At 40.1% G+C, this 21,259-nt stretch overlaps 1 protein-coding gene across 16 annotated transcripts in view; it reads left to right on the top strand.

Annotated features, from left to right (window-relative positions):
• The window catches only part of LOC127372961 (calcium-activated potassium channel subunit alpha-1), an 83,412-nt gene that overhangs the window by 8,941 nt on the left and 53,212 nt on the right, over positions 1-21,259 (top strand). For 15 of the 16 annotated variants that reach the window (XM_051416916.1, XM_051416915.1, XM_051416928.1 and 12 more), the window contains exon 2: positions 3,131-3,274. In XM_051416916.1, the coding sequence (XP_051272876.1) occupies positions 3,131-3,274 (144 nt within the window). The remainder of the gene's footprint in view (positions 1-3,130; positions 3,275-21,259) is intronic. The other variant, XM_051416917.1, reaches the window with a different exon arrangement.

Below are 21,259 nucleotides of genomic sequence, written 5' to 3'. Positions count from 1 at the left end.
GTGTTAGTGTTTCTCTCAACAATGCTAATGAGGTCTATCTTCAATACTTCAGAAAATATACATAATCATGTTGAAGGCATTTTAGCAACTTTTACTTATTACAATGTTTTAGTACAGTTTGAAATGCAGCACCCTTTTTTTTTATTTTATGGTATTATTCTTTTCTTGATACTACTTGATACTGATAGCCCACCAAATCTGCAGCTACAAATAGTCCCCAAATGCAAATACCATTTACTCCTACTTGAATAACATGTGCTAAAAACTACAGAGCTCAGCTGATCTAGGAAATTTACCCTTTTTAAAAAGTGAAGCAATATTTGTAAGTTGTTTGTACAAATTTACGTTTTCAGTAGGAAACAATGTGCCTGGGACTGAAAGCTGGAGGGAAGTCGCAAAGTACTGATGTCGGCACTGATACACTGACAGTTTTTGTCTTTTCGTGAGATTTTTTTGCAAATGACAAAAGTATATTGTTATTAACTTAAGTAAAGGATTTAATTTATTTTCCCACTTTCCCACTAAACAAGACTTCTGGCAAACTTGTCATAGTATCTAATCACTGTATACCCAACTGCTGTATGTTGCAGACCATATTCATTCGTATTTTAGGGGCGCTGCACTCCCTCCGGCTTTACAAAGATTGATGGTGGAGTGGAAGCACGACACATGTTGCACGGTTGCATGCCAGGAGTTCTTTAAAGCTGATGCCCTGTTCCAGGGACACACAATAGCCCATTCTGCATCTGGAGAATGTGGCTTGTTGAGATCTTGGATATTAACACCGCAAAAAAAGACTGCCTTAGTAGTGTATGCGTGGCACACATGTTAATGGGAACTATATAAACTCGTACAGCTTTCAGCTTTGAACAGTTCTTTTTCCTCTTCTCTAGCTATGTAAATTACATCAACTAATCCCACGTGAAGAGCAGAGCTGCAGGAGAAAAGGCCTCAGGGAGAGTGATGTGTGACACCATTAAGGTAGAGGAGGAGTAGGATGTCACAGGGTAAAGAGTCCAAGTCGTGTTAGTCTTGGGGCTGTGGGGTGTTTCATCAGGGAACACGGCTAACCTCTGCATCCTGTCTCGATTTCCTGCTCTGTGAATCATGCCAGTCCCTGCAGACAGACAGACAGACGGACAGACAGACAGGCAGGGAGACAGGCAGGCAGGCAGGCAGGCAGGCAGCCCACTCAGTGGAGCAGAAACACCAGGAGCTCAGTGGCTGCCATGGATACACTCCTGGAGTCTCTTTGCTGCTCTCACTCTGTATGTTTACTGTATGCAAGTGTGCATACATGTGCGTGGGGTTATTTAGGAGGCCTTGAGCATGGTCACTATATAAAGAATGATGCATTGTTTATTTTTGAAGTGGGGAAGTAGCCAAAAAAATCAATTACAATCATGCAGGTTTAATAGGGAATCTTTGATTATTGCAGATATAACGTTAAATATGAATATATTTATAGATCCAAAGATTTTTAAACACACCCCCAGTAGTGGCCAAGAGCATTTTAACTTCTGCTCTCAAGTCATGAGGCTAGTAACTACTTGCTCCTTGCTAATCAAGGAACTGTGGCTGATAGCAGTGTGTAGGAGTAAGTGGTATCTAGCAGTAAAGTTTAAGATTGCAACCAACTGAATACAGCTCAGCTTCCAAGTGTGAAAGTAAAGCGCTGAAGTCCCTATCTACCTATAGCCAGTGTTTGGTTTGTCCATTCTGGGCTACTGTAGAAACATGGCGGTTCAACATAGCAGCCTCCACAGAAGTGGACCCGCTCCCTCGGTAGATAGAACTCACTCTATAGTTAAAAAAAACAATGATTCTTATTTTCAGGTTGATACACTACTGAAAACAAACCTTTCAATATTATATTAATTTCTGCCAATAGACCTTGTCTCTCTGATGTGTGCAACAATATTTCACTTACTAGCGATGATACATACTGACAGAAGAAGCTACTCTTTGTGCATTTGGGAAGCATGAGCCAAAACAGTGAGAGTGTTATTAGCAGCTGCTTTGTTTCTGGTTTACTCAAAGCTATTGATAGATATGCACTTACACACATTACACTACAGAAAACCTATTGGCGCCCTCTGTCTTTATTGGTCTCCATGCTGAGGCCTGAATGCTACCTGGACACAAATATGTTGAGAAAGAGAAAAAAATATATAAACATTTATCTTTTAACAAACTTTTATTGTAGTGGAAGTGCACAACACATATTTTACTGTGTTAGAAGGTTTTTTCTGGGAACCATCCATAAAAGCGAAAACGCTGTTATGTAGTGTCTATTGATTGATGTACAAGGGCTAGGCTATTCTATCTTAGTGATAATGTCGCAACTGACTTTTTATGTTAATTTTTCATATTGTGTTATTGAGTGTTTCTAAATTAATAATTTGGTAATACTTTATAATAAGACAAATGACATCATTTACAGTGTAATTTTACTGTTTGAATCAGGTACTAATAAAAAACTTACCAGTTTCTATTGGTACTTAAATGTAAGTAGGTGGAAGAAAAACAAGACTATGGGAAAATAACTTTTATTTTGTAAAAACTGTGTATCTACAGGGTACAGTACTAGTGGAAACACTGGTACGCTGCAGAGCCTATAAAGTAATTATGGTGTAACATATTTCACAGTTATGATATGCTACCAAAACAGCCGGTGAACACAAAGGTAATGAAAGGGGCTTCTGGGAAATCTCTTAAAATGTTTGTTATTAAAGAACATCGAAATCGTTAAGCATTGGGGTGGGAATGTCAGATCTTGGAATAATGCGGGAATTGTCATTCATTTATGGAGTACAGCAATTTACTTATAGGGGACTTAACAGGTTAAAGCCCACTACAAAGGCAATTTATCCAACCAGTTTATGGTCTTTGGATTCACTACAGTAAAATAAAAACAAATGCACATTGCTCATTGCATTTTTGTATTAATTTACAAGTTCTGCAGAATATCAGTGTTACACCATTATTATTTTACTAATACCTGATTCAAGCAACAAAATAATTCTGTAAGTTGTGGGCTGTTTTATAATGTGTTAGCAATGATTGACTGTTATACTTTGGTCAAGTGTCCTTTTCCACTATCTTACCTTCTGCTTCTACTTTCTTTGAGGAGGTCCATCGGATCACGACAGGTGATGGCATCAAGCGAACTGATAAGGACGATCCGGCGGCCAGCGAGGTGGGCTGGATGACCTCGGTAAAAGACTGGGCTGGAGTCATGATATCCGCTCAGACACTGACAGGAAGAGTCCTGGTGAGTTCACACTCAGTCATCATCCTTCGTTTAATCTGTGATTGACATCTCGAGCTACTTTAGCCTACACGTAGCAGGCTGTCGGTTAAGACGTCAGTGAGATGAAGCGTGACAGTCGATCATGATCACCCCCAAACTTCCTCATGACAGCTAGACACTCGGGCTGAACTCCCTCATCGTATATTTGTTTGTGAATGAGCCTTGTGAAAAATATTTGTTATTATAGGACGAGCCAGGAACCTTGCTTAGGAGGAGGTCGCTCCTGACAAACCACAAATCGGCCACGCTTGCATGTTTCTTAAATTTATCTGTGCTTGACCGACGCTAAATATACCAGTTTGCAAGTGCATATCTTGTTAGCTGATCTCTCAGACGGGGAGGCAGATACATCAAAACAAAGCCAGGACAACAAAGAGGAGATTAAAGACTGTATTAAGGTCATACCACCCCATAATGCCCTCAGACAGCAGAGAGAAACAGACCCAGAAGGAAGGAGGGAGGGAGGGAGGGAGGGAGGGAGAGACATGTACAGTTTACCAATTGCATTTGGTCAGCTGAAGGGGTTGCCATGGCACCTGGTGTGTCTGTTGACAGTGTCACATGGAGAACACATGTCTCTTCCACCACATGTTATCTTGTATTGTACAGCGAGATTTAAATGAAGGATGAGTAACCTGTCTCACCTGGCGTGAGGGCGTTTTGCTATACTTTGTTTTCTTTTTGATTTTTATTTTGCGAGAGTGTTTGATGATTTGGCTATAAGTACTTGGCAACGCAAGAGCAGGACTCAGGAGTGATGAAATAAAATGGCATGAGTGGGAGCACCATGCCAAGGCTTGCCGCAGTGCTCGGGGCTGATCCCGCTTTCACCCACCCCCCTAAATGTGGTGCAGCCTCTCCAGTTGGCTTAGTGTGTGTGTGTGTGTGTGTGTGTGTGTGTGTGTGTGTGTGTGTGTGTGTGTGTGGAGGTTGTTAATCATGGATGCTGGGTGGGCAGCCACACTCGAACATTATGGTTTGATGTGGAATATTAACGAACCACTTAGCTCATGTTTGTGGGACAAAAACCGGAGGGGGAAAAAAGCCAGGGACTAGGTTGGAAGGATAAAAAGATACATTTATATTAGTCAAAGAATGTGCATAAAGAATAATGTGTGTATGTTGCTGCTTTTGGAGGATGTTGCCATTTGAAACCCAGCGAAGTGAAACATTTGTTGTTGTTTTGAGATGATGTGCGTAGCCGTAAGCTTCTGCAAGGAAGGTGATTAATACCAGGAACTGAATAAAAACCCCTTTTTTTGCTCTCAGTTTGGGCTAAAAACAGCACATTTTCTTCACCTTCTTCCAAATGTCATATGAAGCTCTGATGACTCAGGCTGAACTCAGGTTGTCCCCACGGCGTCTTCTATTAATTCGTCCTGAGCACAGACGCTAGTGACAGTTAATGCTGACAGCAACATATTGCTAACAGAGGCGTGACATCAGTTCGACTGCCATCCTGCGTTTCCTTGTTTGAACCACCAACGCTCACATCAACTTACACGTACGCGCGTGTGTGTGTGTGTGTGTGTGTGTGTGTGTGCGTGTGCGTGTGCGTGTGCGTGTGTTTGTGTGCGCAGCTCAAGTGCCCTGTCTCAATGATGGCCCGACACACAACTGTTGAGCGAGTGCTCGTCTGTATCCATGGCAACTGCAGCTTACCTAAACACGGCAGATGTGTGTTTTCTATGTCAGCCTGTTTCGGGGGGGGGGCACATTAAAGCCTATTTCCAGGCCATCTGAGAGGTAGTTTTACCGAGGAGTAAGAGCATGGGAAGGCTTAAATGAGTGTTTTGTGTGTGTGTTTTTATTTTATGCTTCTACTGTGGCTGTGTGTGTGTTTGTTGAGTAGGGGTGAGCTGCTATTCCCACATCTTCACCCACGTTGTTGTTGTTTTCTGCAAAAATTTAGTTCTTGCAAGCAGCCTATTTGCTCTGAAACTGCTTTTCACACCAGGATAATAATCTTTACCTCTTTTATACGTGCAGCCTTCATTAATGAAGATCAGTGGAGGGTGAACCGATTGCGTGTCCTCTCCTTACCGAGGAAGAAAATTCCAGAAATTTTTTGGTGATACATTTGATGCACGTGAAGCAAATTGAAATGTGTGTCTTCTAATTACTTTTACCAATTAGACCTGCTCAAATGTTTATGTGCAGATGGTGATGAAGTCAAAGACATAATAAATCTAAACCCTTAAAGATAGCTGCAACCTGGATTATGCAAAAAGGATTCTCAGCTGCAGGATGCCTGCAGCATTTTGCAATTTTGATGTATGTTTATGGATCAGTCAAACAGACAGTGGGTGATGTCTCTCCAGGATCAATTACTTTTATACCTTTTTTTAGTTGAAAGTAGTTGTTAAAATGTGTGTTACAGAAGGGAGAAAAGAAAAGGATAATGTCATATAATAATATAAATAAGCAAACCAACATATAAAATCAGGAACACAAAATGTACAAACCAACTGACTATGTGATGAAAAAACTCAAAAGGCCCAAACCAAAATATAAACTTATAAATCACCTCTGTTGAATGTTTCTGTCCAATTTGCTCTACAAACACAGGATACGACATGTGACAAAGGTTAAGAAGCTGGTTAATGTTTAAAGTGCAAGACGTGAGTTGTCTGACTTATCAGATCTTACCATCACGTAGCTTCTTATCTGAAGGGTTATATTTTTTCTCTGACTTCTTATAATCTGGCATTTCAAACTGAAAGTTGAGGTATTAACCTCAACAACTGCAGCATGACACATTTCAACCAAATGTCTCATGTTACACAGGGCACTGCACACCGAGCTGTTTACCTTTGACTGTGGATGTTGAGTGATAAACAGGTGCAGGCTGCCCCGTGGAAGGCCCAGAGGCCTGATGTTCATTTTCCCGGCTGGCCGGCTCACATCTCAGCAGATTGTAAAAGATCAAACCTCGCCTTCAGGGCTATTTGATTAGCAGGGAGGACACTTCCTGATGACCTTTCAATCTGTAAAGGTTTATCTGCTGGATATCAGTGCTCCACTCCTCATGCACTCAAATACAATAAAAAAGACGAGGCCCTTGTGTTTATTCTCTAATTTCAGATGAGCAGCATGCTGCATGTAAGGACACAGTTTCCCCCAGATTGGGGACACGGAAGGATCCCATCTGTCAGTTTATGCATTATTGCATTTCCCCTCCCCCCCAGTCACTTTTGCATCATACAGGACCACCCTTCCTATTCATCAAAAATGTCATCACATTACTGTTTGCTCGCGTCAAAACAAACAAAACTCGCTTTGGGGGCTAAACAGGTGGCTGCAGCTTGTACCTGTGCCAAGAAACCCAGCGGGTCTCCTGTAATGTCATGCATCTATTTCCTGTTCAGTCGCACTTCCCTCGAGAATGTAATCGTCAAGAAATTGTAAGATGGGGAGTGTGTGATGGAGCGAGGCTGAGGTTAGTGTATTCTGGGGGAAAATGTGATTTCCCTTAAATGATGGGACCCTGCTGAGTGACATTTAGCCCACGTGCGCTCAGATCTAGCGGTCCACAGGGGGGCTGGGATGTCGCAAAGCTATTATTCTGGCCAGAGAAAGGTTTTCTATTAATGGAAGCACAGAGCTGCCCTCTGGCACTATTCCCTTTGCTGTCTTTGCCCCCTAACCCCAAGTGCAGTCACAGGTAGAACAGAGTCAATTATGTTAAAGTCAGACATGGATGAATTGTCTCCAACTGTTTAGCATTGATGATCAACTGTAGGCTGTTTTTGCTCAGTTTTAACTCTTTTTATTGACAGGATTCTAACATAGTCACTGCATTTCTTAGCTGGGTATGTCATATATTGTTATTGTAGGATAAGATAAGTTAGGCTACTTCGAAATTCCAGTATTTGGCAGTCAACATTTTTATGAAAAGAAAATTCATGCAATTTCAAATTGAGAGGAAAGAGTGCGTCCTAATTCCTATTTTTACGATTCATTGCATCGAGACTCCACACAAAACAGAGAAAGATCAGGGATGTAGTGGCATACAGGTGCAAAAGGTGTCCAAGGACTCATAACCAGCAGCTGTCAAACAAAAAGTGCTGCAGATTCAGGGTTGTCTAGGATTACCGGGGTCAACATGTGGAGGAATTCCTATTGGATGACAGGCTCAAGGAGTCATCTTTTGTCTTGACCGCTGTCATCTAGATTTGATGTCACCCAGGAGCAGCCGTTTTGTGGGGGGGGAGGAGGAGGAGCGCAGAGCGAAATTATAGGTGGGCCAGAAGGGCATTTTCATCAGGCAGACAAACTCACCTCCTCCTTCACCTTTGAGAGGCTCGGTGAGCAATTGTACCACTACATGGAAAAGCTTTTTGTCTGATGAGAGTGAAAAAAGGGAAAGAGAGAGAGAGCGAGAGAGCGAGAGAGAGAGAGATAGTGAGAGAGTGAGAGAGAGAGAGAGAGAGAGAGAAACACTAAACACTTTTGTGGGATCTTGCTCTCTTCTGTCAAAGGCGACTGCAGCAGCAGAAATGTCCATTCGGAAGTGATGGAAGCACTTGTCCTTTACACGACTGAGAATTCAGCTTAGTGCTGCATTATTATCACACATTGTCCACAGTGCTCAGCTCAGTGTGAAAGGACTCAAACAGCATTTACTGTATGTGCCCTTTTCTTGACATTCCCGCTTGACTCTTGGTTTCAGATTAGATGTCAGTCTTGTTATACGTAACGGGTATTTTACTAACATGCCCTGTGGCCTTGTTGCAGAGACAGGAGGTTGTTTGCCACCTGTGGACTCTGGTGCCAAGGGGATCGTATGTGACTTTCACCGCGCCCAGTGCAACAGAGTGAACAATGTGGGAGCGTCACTCGGCTCTCTGCCCGCCTCTAAGTCTGCCGCTATTTTCGGGTGACAGCAGCTGCCAGGCCTGTTTTGTCAGGGCCTTCGAGAAGGAAACAATGCCATGTGAGACTAAAGTTATTTTTTTAAATTTTTTTTGTCCCTAGTCAAAACAACGAACAAATTAGTAAGTCAGTTCTGCCTATAATTGAGTCCTGAAAACTTTCTTTCTGCAAGTGCACAAAGAATATCTCAATTCCTTTCCAGCAGAATTCAACTTGTTTCAAGAAATTTCAAGAAAACAAGTTAATTTTAATTAGCTGAAAAATTGTATTATTCAGAAAACTGAAGATTTGAACACAAAATGACTTGATAAGAAGATATATATAAATTATGTATAATACCAGTTTTTTAGGGTTTTAATATTTTAAAAAAAACTTTATCTGTGTTTGTTTTGATTATTCAAAAACTCGAAACTGGTCAGAATCTAATGCAACCACTGCAATAAAAGATAATCTAAACAATAAACCATTTATTGTGCAAACAGTCTAGTTAAACCCTTCGGTGTTTTAACCACGCCAGCGACATGGATCTAGGATGGTAATGTTAGTCAGTCAGTCAGTACAAACACTGATGCCCACCGTCAGGAAGAGAATATTGACTTTTCATTTTGTGGCATCTCAGATCAAAATATTTTAATATTTGAAATACTGCTTGCAAAACTAACGACATTGTTGCAAATAAGCAAATCACTAAACACCTATGGTGAATGTGGTAATCATTGTACCTGCTGAATATAGGCATGTTAGCATTGTCATTGTGACCCTGTTAGACTGTAGCATGTAGCTCAAAGCACCGCTGTGCCCTAAGTACAGCCTCACAAAGCTGCTAGCACGGCTGTAGAGTCTAACTTATTTACATGGACCCTGGTGCATAATAAGCCACTCGTTTGTATTTTCTTCCCATTTTTCTCATCACTTTTTATGAACTGAATAATCTGTAAAAATCACAAGAGGGCCTTGTTTACTGTAAACTGCTGGAGTCAGTGTTTTGATGCAGCAGGAAATGCACCTTTTAAGAAATGGCTTATATAGCCAGTGTGTATGCAGTATATTCATACAGCTTTCTTAACTTTAAGGCAAGGATGGGGCTGTCTGGAGTCTGTCTAGATGTATAACGTAATTAATATTTGCCCTCGGCGCAACACGCAGACCAATCTGAGTGTTGCTTTGACACATTTATTTGAGGTTGTCTTGACCTGTGGCCATCTGTGCCCGCACAGTCTACAGATTGAGAGTTGATCCTTGATCCTTAACAGTCTCTGCACTCGTGGGGCCAAACTCTTGCAGCAATCACGGCAGTAGTTTTGGACAGCAGCAAGTATCAGGTGTGATAATTACCATCCCCCAAGGGGCAGAGAGAGAGAGAAGGCTTTTCTAATTTGGAACTTCTCTATGTTTGGCAGCCACATTTACAGCAGGATCTCATTTGGCGCAAACAACTGATGGAGTATAATTAGTTTTGTGGAGTAGCATCATATTCAGAGCGACTGTGGAGAAGAGGGTTGCGATAACATTCTTACCCGTCCCCAAAAATCCAATTCATGAGCAGCATTATGATAAGAAATTCTCAACCATCACGAATTTGGCTCTCCACATTCAGTTCATTAACAATCATTAGCTACACAATGACCCGGCCACCGCTGCTGTATTAGAGCTCACATAGTCTTCAAAACTCATCACAATCTTCCCTTCCCTCACCCAGGAAAGGCAGACATAAATGAGGTAACTCTTTATTTTTGCAGCTGGCACTTTACATCAAACAGGTTTTCCTTTTGGCAAGTTCAGTTTAATTAATTAACACGGCCACTTAGAGAAAATGAATGTTTGGAGGTTAATAGATGTTGTTGCAAACTGGTCACACGAAAGGGTTATAACTTAAAAGTTCATTTTAGGTTCAGCTCCCATTCTTCATTCTTAATTGCAACCAAATAGTGTCCAATTGCAGAATATGAACCCAATCTTATGCATTAATTTCTCAGAACCTTCTCCACCACGGCTCACCGTAGATGTTCCTGCTGCTGACTTCACATGTCATGTATCCTGCATCTCCCCCACCCTTAGAAATAATGCGGCTGCTGCAGTTGCAGTGTCCAGCTTCCCAGACACAGAACATGATTTACATTTGAACACATGATAGAAATTTCCATTGTTAGCGCAAGGCAGAGTTTCTCTCTGTGAGAACCCCTCCTCTCTGGAGAGCTGCCAAAGAGGTGAGTCATCGCTTGTACTCCAATCAAACTCCTTTTCCCACATCGATTGACAGAAGTTATTTTTTTCCAGACAAAAACAGCTAATTTATTTTTTTTCTGTTTTCCTTACTTATCAGCTTCCTTGTCTTGTTTTCCAGACTCAGAAGCAAGTGAATTTCAACCTCATATTTCAGCTTAGACAGACAGCGAGAGGCTATAGAGGGAGACACATCCATCCCCTCCCATCCTAAGCTCTTTACGCCTCACTGTGAGAGTGGTTGGGCTGCTTCCAGGATGGCTTAAATCATGGCTTAGCCACTGTGGGATTTGGGTATCTACGCTGCATGTTTGAATTGTGTGTATTTTAATAGCTGAATAATGGTGCAAACTGTAGTAGAATAAGTTTCTTATTTATAAGGAGGAGTGCATTGGATTGATGATTTTCCAACAGACGTGACCCAAAATGTTGACGCATAGCCGCATTGTTTTCACAGCTCAGTGAGGGCGGCGCCAGCGCTGGTAGATCAGATCACTCACTATATACTGTGACCGATGTCAAACAAACAGGATCAGGTTTCAGGCGGCGGGTAGTTACAGTGCAACCTATACAACATAAAACACCAGCTGAGCACTTGTGTGTAGCTGCCAAGGGTTTAAGGGAGGATCCAGTTTCTAAGTGCTTTAACCTCTATTATTTTTTAAATTTCTCGGCAATATGGCTAATGGTCAGAAGCCAAATATCAAGCTACTGTCTTACAGCTTGAAGCCACTTTGAAAAATGTCATCCTCTCAATGTTGAAGGGATATAGGATAACCATTTGGCTCAAGTTCCCGGCTTTGTTTATAAAAGTCAAGTGGACTGAGAGAGAACCTTCATGTATCCATCCACGCGGTTGGGTTCGATATTTTGTCAGTGGGAGGATGGAGAAGTGTTTTTACACAAGACTCAGTTCAGACTTTAAACATACTTGGTTAATATGCCCTTATTTGTACAATTGCTGGGTTGGTGTCATGAATTTTTCATCAAAACAGAAGAAGGCTGCTCACCACCAATTTCACAATTGTATAAACAGTGGTTGTATAAACATGGTTCCATTTCTCTCCAAGTCATACCTACAACACTCGTCAGGCCTTCTCTGCAGAATTATGTGACTCACTGCTTTCACGGCCTCACTCCACTTTTCTACATTTCCTCTGCTGTCATGTGCACAGAAATGTAGTTTTTAAGAAATAACCAACACACGTTTTATCATCACAGCAGGTATGTTCTGGACTCATTACATCCAGCTGATGGACATAGCGTTGCAAACTATTTTTTAAAATCTAATCATGCACTTACAAACCACTACCTCTGTCTGACTTTTTCTTTTTACATGTTCAAAATAGATTTTTTTTTATTTTTTTCATGTTTGGATTCCCAATAGAAACCTGCAGGAGCCTGTATACTCCACGCTGTGTGTTCTGAAGTTCACCGAGCAGCACAGATTAGAGCTCGGTGTGTTGATGTCGGGTTGTGGAGTGAATCAGGAAGTGTGAGTGGCTGTAGAGACCCTGCAGGCTCGTCTCCAGGCAAACTGCAATTCTCAGGAGTATACTGCTTATTTCCGACAACAACAGCCATTTTTCCTCTGTGGCATTTACTGCACCAAATATCACTGATGTTACTTAGATTTTTTGCAGTCATGTTGGAGTCATGTCACATTCGGAAAAGGTATTATTTATATTAAGTCATAAATCAATGTGCATCAAGCTGCCACATACTATAATTTGGACAGCAGCTGTTGGGAAAGTTCACCGGTTATTTTTGACCCGCCCTTTTCAACACCAGAGAGTGTTTTCTAAAACTGTGTTAATAATTAGAATCATCAACATACACTCTCTCTGACGACGTGTGTTAGAGAATATGATAATGCTCACAACAAGTAACATAGGATTGTATATAAAATAAAAAATATATAATTTCTTAACTTTACGTTACTCATTCAATGTTGTCATATCTGCCTAAAATAAATGTACAAACCCTTCCGTTTAGGCAAGAGAATATTTAAATTTAAGTACATCCTCAATGTTTTTAAAGACTCAAATTGACACACATAGTTTGGGATGGTGTGTTTGGAGAGTTTAGAAAAGGAAAAAGCGAAAGAAGAAAGCACAGATGTTGTGTCTCAAAGTATAAACTCCAGACATTTTTATTTTCCATACTGGCCTTGTCCCTCGCGTGCAACGTTGGTCTCTCCTGCTGACATCAGCGAAGGCGTCTGTTAACGTTTGCGTTCTCGGTCCCTCCGCAGCTGAGTGCAGTAGTATTGTGGCTACCATTGCAACAGCTCCAGGCAGGCTCTGTGCCTCCCAGCTGGACTGAAAACTTCTAATGAGCTACCCGAAACTCCTGCACCAGGAATGTTCCTGTAGTGTCTCTCATAATCACCAAAAACAATGTTCGAATTTTGCACAGTATTGCTAAATGTAATAAGTAAGTAGAATGATTTTCCATGTTCGCGAGTTGAACTTGAAAGCAAACATGCAAGTTTATTTTGTTTCTACAAGGGAATCAACTTAAATTCATTTATTTTGGTCCAAACTTTTGCCGTGGTAAATCCTAGTGGGATCAAGCCCTTTATGTTAGTTGACTTTGATAGATTTTTATGCTGTAATCTGATATATTTTTGTTGTTTGAAACAGATGTTCTCACTTTAACATGTTAACCTTTTGGATTCAATGTGATTTATTCAGGTGATCCATAAATAAATCAAATCAGAGGACTGTTGTGGTATGGGTGTAGGTCAGAGGTTTTTTATTAGTAAAGGTCTCTTAAATGTCAGGCAAGACATTCATCTCCAATTTTAGGTAACAACGACACATCATGTGAAATGAACAGAACAAGTTATGTGCACATACATTTATTATTGCTGCAGCTGCCTGCTAGCTGTGTTCAATTGCTTGTAAATTCTGCTGTTGGTTCTCTGTAGAGGCGGATATACCCAGATTCTGAAATGATGATGTTATTACTGAATAGCAGGTCTATCCCTTTGGAGCTGCCGTAATGCTGGTAGTGATTCCTAATGATGTGGAAGCAGCTGCATGCGGCTCCACTGGAAGCCTGGAAGACAAAGGAATAATCTGCTTTATTGACAAGATGAGAGAGAAATCCCTTAAACCCACCGGTTTTACTCTTGAGTGTGAAAGTCGCAGGCACAAAAGAAAAGCCACTGATGAAGCCATGCTTAGGAGATGGTGCTGTCTGCACAATGTACTCATCCTGGGGAATATTCGGCATGATGCAGTACAAGGCTTGAATATTACATTCAGTGTGTCTGTAAGGATTTCCAGGGATTCCCAGTAAAAAGAGGAATTGTTTGGTTTAAGCTGAATTAAATCAAGTTTTAAAATCATTATTCTATTACTACTGTATGTTGTACTCTAATTTCTCTCCACGTACAATGTACAATTCAATGCTGAATGAAATAATTATCACATATATGCCACATATAGCAAACAGTGTCTTTTAAAACCTCTGGAGTGATGGAGTTTTGCCGTCTGATAAACCTTCAGTGGTTTATAATACCGTTTGGGAGGATTTTTACAACTCTGTGAATGTTATCACAGTGATAAGTGATTTTATTTTTCCGGACAGTTTTCAGGTAAACAGTAGTAACCTGGTCTTCACAGTACAAAGTCAAACTACCAGGAATATGTGATTGCCTGTGTTTGTTTGGTCATCACAAATAGATGGTGTAAAATGTTCTTTGGCAAATTATCCTTTTTTTTAAAAGAGTAACATTAAGTGACACCAGGCTGAAAAGAGTTTCGAAGTCTTCTTTGTTCAGAAGTTTTAAGTTCGTTTCACCTCTGAACGCACTCGGCATTACCTATGTGGTCAGAGATGAAACGTACCCTGGAGTGCACTTCATTGCACATTACTGAAGCAAAGTGGTAAGAAGATTTTCAGGGGGTGTTAAGTTACTGTTTAAATTGTGTTACATTACTTGAGCTTAATACAAGAGAGAATCATCCACTGGGGTTTGTGTTCTCTTTGTGGTTTGTTCCTGGGAGGAAAGCCGACCTACACTGCAATCTCCATTGTGATTTGTTTATTTTTATTATTTACTTTTCTGTGGCAGCATATGGTTTTTATGAGACATCCATGCCCTATACATGTTCTTGCTAAACATTACATTCTTTGATTTGTGTATTTGAACACTGCCAAAATGGAGATTAGAAACAGCACTTGAGCCTATAACCTAGGGAAAAAGAGAGAGATGTGAATCAGCTTTGGCACTAAAAATGGTACTTGGTGCAAAAAATGAAAGTTAAGAAAAGAAAACATTAACTTTATGTCTTTATTTTTTAGGCTTAATGCCATAACTGGAGGTTTTATGTGCTTTTTACAGCAATAAGCCAGCAACCATATGGTTCAATGCGGTCTTTCAGTCACTCATACTGATCAGTCTAATGTCCTCGATAAAACCAGTCCAGAGGGTGAAGAACTAACTCTGGCAGGGTCACTGATCCCGTAGCTTGCAGACTAACACATTGAACCCATCCAGCTCTGTGTCCTTCGCTTCAGTCATGAATCACTACATTGACAAAACAGCACGGGCATGATCAGAATGGTACGCGATGATGAGCTTATTTCTTACCACACAGGTCTGGGGATTGTATAATATTTGTCGTCCTTCTGCTGCTGTCGTCAGTGACTGCAGCCCATTATGCAATCTGATTGTTATCTTGTCTGACGATGAGTAATGTCACACTTTTCTGCCAAGCTGAGAGTTATTTTTTCAAATAGATCTGATGCATTTATATATCTCAATGCAGTACTCTGAATGAAGCTTCCTGCTCTGATGAAATCTAATGAAGATAGGATAGTCAGGCCTCATTTCCCCTCAGTATTTTCTCAAAATGTAAATTGAATAATAGGTGATATCAGCATGGATCCAGTGCTGTAGTACTCGAGCCTGGTTTTGGACTTGAGACCTTTTTTCTATCTGTCTTGTCTTGGACTAGTTGATATTTGCACTTGGACTTGACCATTGGTCTTGTCAAATATTCTAGTTGGTCTCCAGTCCAGCAATATATGTATTTTTCTGAAGTAACTTCCTCCCTCAAAACAAAATCACAGATAAAGTGCTGTTGTTCAGAAAATGGGTATTGGTTTTATTCAAAGTCCATCTAGATCGGGCATTGCCAACACAATGAACGACTGGTCAGTGAGTACCGGAGTGTTCTTGTATTAAAACAAACATTGAAGGCAACTGGCAGTTTATAATGTTTATATGTGGTGCAATCTGTGCTGAAATTGACTGGAGGTGAATGAACTTAAACACAAAGATGTTTTATGGCGACACACACAGGAGACCTCATCCGTCACAAATATCAGACATGTTTAAAAAATCTTTATGAGGACAACTGGCAGCGACTGGATCTGAAGACTTCAGAGTAGACTCTTTACATATTACACTCTATATGATTTTATCTGCCGACTGTCAACACCAGCTAGCTCAGACTAAAACACGCCAGGCCCAACTTTGTTCCAGTCAATCTTCACGGCCAAATTACACTCATAATCGGCTCGTAAAGTGTGTCCCCGCCTTTAGCAAACAGTTGCTTATCTACAAATCCAACAGACACTCATTTGTCGTCATGTTGTGCATCATGTCGGGTGCCACCTGATGAATTTCAGTCCAATATTCTTTATTCTTTTAGCTCCGTTTAGGTGTCTACCAACACTGCAGAGCAGGTCGCATACAGTTGGTTTATCAAACAGCTGCCTGTTGCTGCTGGAAATGATGCTGACGAGAGCGCTGAGGGTGAACCAAAACAGTAAGGCTGCAAGCCATAAAACCGAAACTGTGAGCTGAGAGTCATCGACTCAAATGTAGCAACATAATCGTGATTTTTTATATATACACATATTGATCAGTGCAGATTTGAACTCCCATTAATGTTTCACGTGAAGCTTGTTGTTTATGTCATGGTCACTTCTTTCTGTGAGGAGTTGAGAACAAATAGTTCCTAAAGGACCAGAGTGTAGCAACCACCTGAACACTGCTGGCATCTATTTGACGTCCTGGGAATGAGTACGGGCTGTGAAATGTGTAAGAGAAACTACAGTGGCCGAAAAACGAAAAATACCCCATCAACAGCCAGTGTTTGTTCAACATGGCGGACTCCATCGAAGGCGACCCCATGCGTCTGTAGATAAAAACGACTTATTCTAAGGTAACAAAAACACAATGATTCCTATATTTAGGTGATTATACAGTAATGAAAACATTTCTGGCAATGTTTCCTCTTAATATTACACACTGGACCTTTATTGCTTAACTATGGATGTTGTTTTGGAAATGATCTGGTATTGACCTTGAAACTGTCTATGTTTGTCCCTTCCTGTGTGTGACCTTGTCAGCAACACATGACAGTGACACCGAACACAGATCACAGTAATTCGGACCGTTTAATCATAATTTCTTTTTCCGGCAGATGAAGCCGTAGAGTGCTTATGAAGCACATGCTGGGTAGGTTATATTAAGATCATGCTTGAGGAGGGTGCCAGGCTTCAGGAGCACCATCCAAGATCAGTATGCATGTTGTGTTTTTGCCTGTCGCCACAAGCATGGGGCACATACAGACACAACCAGTGAATGCAGGTCTGAGCTTAACAGGGCACAGCTGTCTCTTAAAGGTCCATTCTGTCACTTTTTAAACAATATAACTTACAGGTAGAGCCTATAGTCGCCTGTATATTTGAACAGTTTGACTAATATATATTTTAATAACCTTTTTGCTTTTGTTAGAAGACTATAATTTGAATTTTAGGCATCTTTTGATGCTGTTTACGAACAGGACTGAGGTTGTTCATTCTGACAGGTAGCATCAGAAATCCACTTGGATTTAGCTGATGTCTAGTGTCACCCGATCACATATTAAAAGACCTGTCAATCAGTTTGTGAGTCATAACAGTCTCTAGACTTGTTTTTTGAATTTTCGACCCTGTTTGGAGCTCCAATTCTCCAATGACGGGAGAAGTCGGTAGTTGCTTTTTGATGAGTTCTAGCGAGATGATGCTAACACCTAGAGATTATGTTCAATCAAAATACTTACTTAATACTTAAACGTATTCACCTTCTTTCTGAGAGTTGGATGAAAAGATTTATACTCTCATGTCTGTATGTTAAATATGTTGTTGGAGCCTGCAGCCTGTTAGCTAAGCCTAGCATAAAGACTGGGATTTCACGGGGGGGGGGGTTATATGCCGGAGTATCTTTTGGCTGGAAGCGGAGTCTCTGATGGTTGCCTGGCAACTGCTCCTGGTAAAGAAATATAACCCTCTGTAAAACGGTGAATCGTTTTTTTTTTTTTTTTGTATGGATTAATTAAACAACATACAACTTGTTAATTGGTGAGCTTTAGAAGTGCTGGTAGGCATTTTTAGTGTGTGTTGTTTGTTTGGATAGAGCCAGGCTAGTTGTTTCACCCGGTTTCCAGTCTGTGCTAAACTAAGTTAACTTCAGACTGGGTACGGCTAATATTTACTGTACAGATGTGGGAGTGGTACCAATTTTTTAACTATCTGCAATAAAGCCCATAGTTAGTAAAGGTAGAAAAAGTTGCCTGGTTTTAACAGTTAGTTCCACACTTAATACCTGCAGGATTCATGATATACTTTATTTTGGTTTAACCAACCTTATTACATTTTTGCCTCAATAAATGGTACATCATTAGCATTTATATAGAGTTAAGTTTCTGTTTTATAGTCCTGTACTACTCTCGATGTATTGTAGTTCCTTTTTATGGTGGTGGAGTTCACATCATAAAAGTAATTTGATTCATTATTAATAGAAAAATAATTTAAGTTATCTTTAAGTTTGTTCATACTTGAAAATAGCCACAAGGTTTATACACAAAAGGGCCATTAAATAATTGTTTACCCTAATCAGCAAAGACTACTAATTCTGATTGACAATGATCGACTGAAATCTAGCAATATAATCAGGATTAGTATTTTAGCCATTATTGTGTAGCCCTATTTCAGGCCTGACAAACGCTCTGTGTGTACTCGGAAGTGCTCCAAATAGACAGTTGTGAACCTTGAAGCATCAAAAGGTTATAAAGAGGTCAGTGGCCGTTATTCATCGTGGTGCTCTAGCAACCAATGCTGTTTTCCAAAGCTGAAAATATGGAAACAATAACATCAACAGCTTGATATTGTAGAGCTGAAGTTGCCTCACGTGTCACAGACGCCCTGCCGCATGTGCTGTCAGCTATAAAGAAGTTCAACAGTAATGGCACTGTAAATGTCTCAAATGTTCATTCAGTGTCCGTGTTTGTCAGGGCTACAGTCGATCACGTTTATGGCTGTTGTCGTAAACATGCTAATTTGCTGTTATCACCCTGGGCGAAGGATAAACTGTGCAGGAGCACGGTAAACAAAAGTCTAGTTAGTGAGGACAGTTATGATGACCAAGGTGTCTCTCGCAATTCAAGGCCATGACACATTTACAGCTGCTCTAAAGCTGATCAAAACAAAATACATCTAATTAAGTGATTTTGTAGTAAAGTTAACGAGTGAGGATTTGTATCTTTGCAGGGTGATTCCCAGTCGCTCCAGAACATAACAATATAGTATAATGAATTTACAATAATCCTGTGATTTACACATTTACAAGTCTGCACTGTAGTTTTTATGGAGGGAAACAGTCAGTTTCTGACTGAAGCATTTGCTGCCTAGAATTCATGACCTGAATAAATCAATATTCATGCCAGAGAAAAAAATCTGTATTGATTAAAACTGAGGAAATTCTGAGCTGAGTACCACTCTGCCACTCAAAACTTGGTTTCAAGTTCTGAAATAGAAATCTGAACAAGAAAAATGGACGTCCACTTGTGTTGCCATTCATATCACAGTCTGTAATTGCACTTGATTTTTTTTTCTCCTCTATTGTGCACTTCTGTATTTATGTGTGTGCCATTATGTCCAAGATGCCTTATTAATCAAAGTGGCACTTGAGGACAGACAGATCGGCCGTCTGGAATTCACCAGGATAGTCCTCGGGTCATTTAATTTTGGAAAGCAGCGCTGTGTTCCTGGGGAAGCTGCTGTGGGTCAGACAGTCACCCATGAGGAACACCAGGTCAGGGATTTCTGCTACTATGAACATTTAAGTTGCACACAGTTAAAGTGCATGAACTGGATGTGACGCTCAGGAAAATGGAGCTCTGACTGGACAGGTTTACTTAAACAAAGACTCAATCAGTCGACTGCACACACAAACCTCTGGCATCCCACCAATGACAGCTTTGATCTCACGCTGACCACAGGCTTTAGGGGAATATGGAACAAACTGACCCCTGGTTCTCCTGAATCCTGTTTTTAGATACTGCAGCTCACAGAGTAACACAACCACCCACTGCATATTTTGTAAAACACAATTCTACCTTTCCTGAATCTCAATGAGCCCTCATCAGTAATGACGATGGTAAACCAGACAACACAAATGATGATAGTTTTGCATTCTCATTAGGAATGTGAAGATATATCACGAGACAGTTAAATCCAGATACAAATATGTTAATATTCAAATCTGTGAGATCAAAAATGAATCGTGTTATTAATCGTGGTATCAAGGCACGAAGACTTTGATTTCACTTTTAAAGAGAAAAGGAAACATACATTGTTTTGCACAGTTTATACCTGACCTCAGAAATTATTCTACAATTTGATAAAGAAAATATAAGAAAAAATATATTTTGTAGATTTCTGTCTGAGAAATAAAGGAATCCTTATTAGTCATAATTTGTTAAAGAAAGTTAACTTTCACGCAACTAAAATCCTAATATTGATTGTCTTTATATTAAGTTTTTTAATTTCTCAATAATAAAGCCAACAGTATCTTTAATACTATATTTCAGTGCTAAAATCATCATTAGTTCCCATTATTAATTTTAAACATATGTCATTTCCCTCCATGTCAACCTTTAACTACAAAAAAAAGTCATTTTAATGTGAAATATCAGTGAGGGTGACACCACCTCGGGCTTTGAGCTCTCTCCCCACAGTAAAAGTAATTATTCTGCCCAAGTGAAGTTCCTGTTTTCTTTGGCAGGTTATTCACACTGGTCGATGGTGAGTCACACTCCAGGAAGAGTGGAGGAGCATGAGTGGGTTCTCTGATGTTCGCAGGTTGAATTCTGAATGCTTGAGATCTGCCGGTGCTTTCTGCAGGGCCGTGACATACTGTACATCACAAACAGGATCATTGGTGGTATTATAATCTGCTTTAAGAGTGGACCTAGAAGAATTCTAATTGTTAGCAGCAAATAAAATAAATCAAATAGTGATAGAACTACTTGAATATATATTTTTTGGATTATATATTATAATAACTTTTAATTTTTAATTTTTAATTAAAGAAATTATTAACACATATTTGAAAGGAACATTTTTAAATGCTGTGTCATTTCAACACATTTTGCTTATGAAGACTTGGCTTTTACTTGTCTTGAATGACTTGAGATAACATCTGAGACTTTCCTTGGACTTGTCATAAATGATTTAGAGCTATTATATGTAACATTTCTGCATCAAAATGTCTATAAACGCTACACCTATATTATATTTGTTGAGTTGTGTTCTGACCTTATCCCAAATGTTTCCAACAATGTTCAAACTTTCTCACCATTACTTGAATAAAATTACAGATTTCCTTTGTCGTCTGTCACATTTGCACGTGTCAGTTTTAAGCCACATTTTTACAATATACTTTAACCGGACAAAGGATTTTAGTCATCTTATTATCGTTACCGGAGAAACAAGCTCAGCTAATGTTAGCAGCAGCTCGGCTCACTCCCATGATCTCACGCTACTTCAAAATGTCATCCAACT

This window comes from Dicentrarchus labrax, unplaced genomic scaffold (assembly GCF_905237075.1).
Source record: "Dicentrarchus labrax unplaced genomic scaffold, dlabrax2021, whole genome shotgun sequence".
NCBI classification, from domain to species: domain Eukaryota; kingdom Metazoa; phylum Chordata; class Actinopteri; family Moronidae; genus Dicentrarchus; species Dicentrarchus labrax.
The sequence above is the reverse complement of the archived record's forward strand: the minus strand, read 5'-3'. Positions and strand labels throughout refer to the sequence as shown.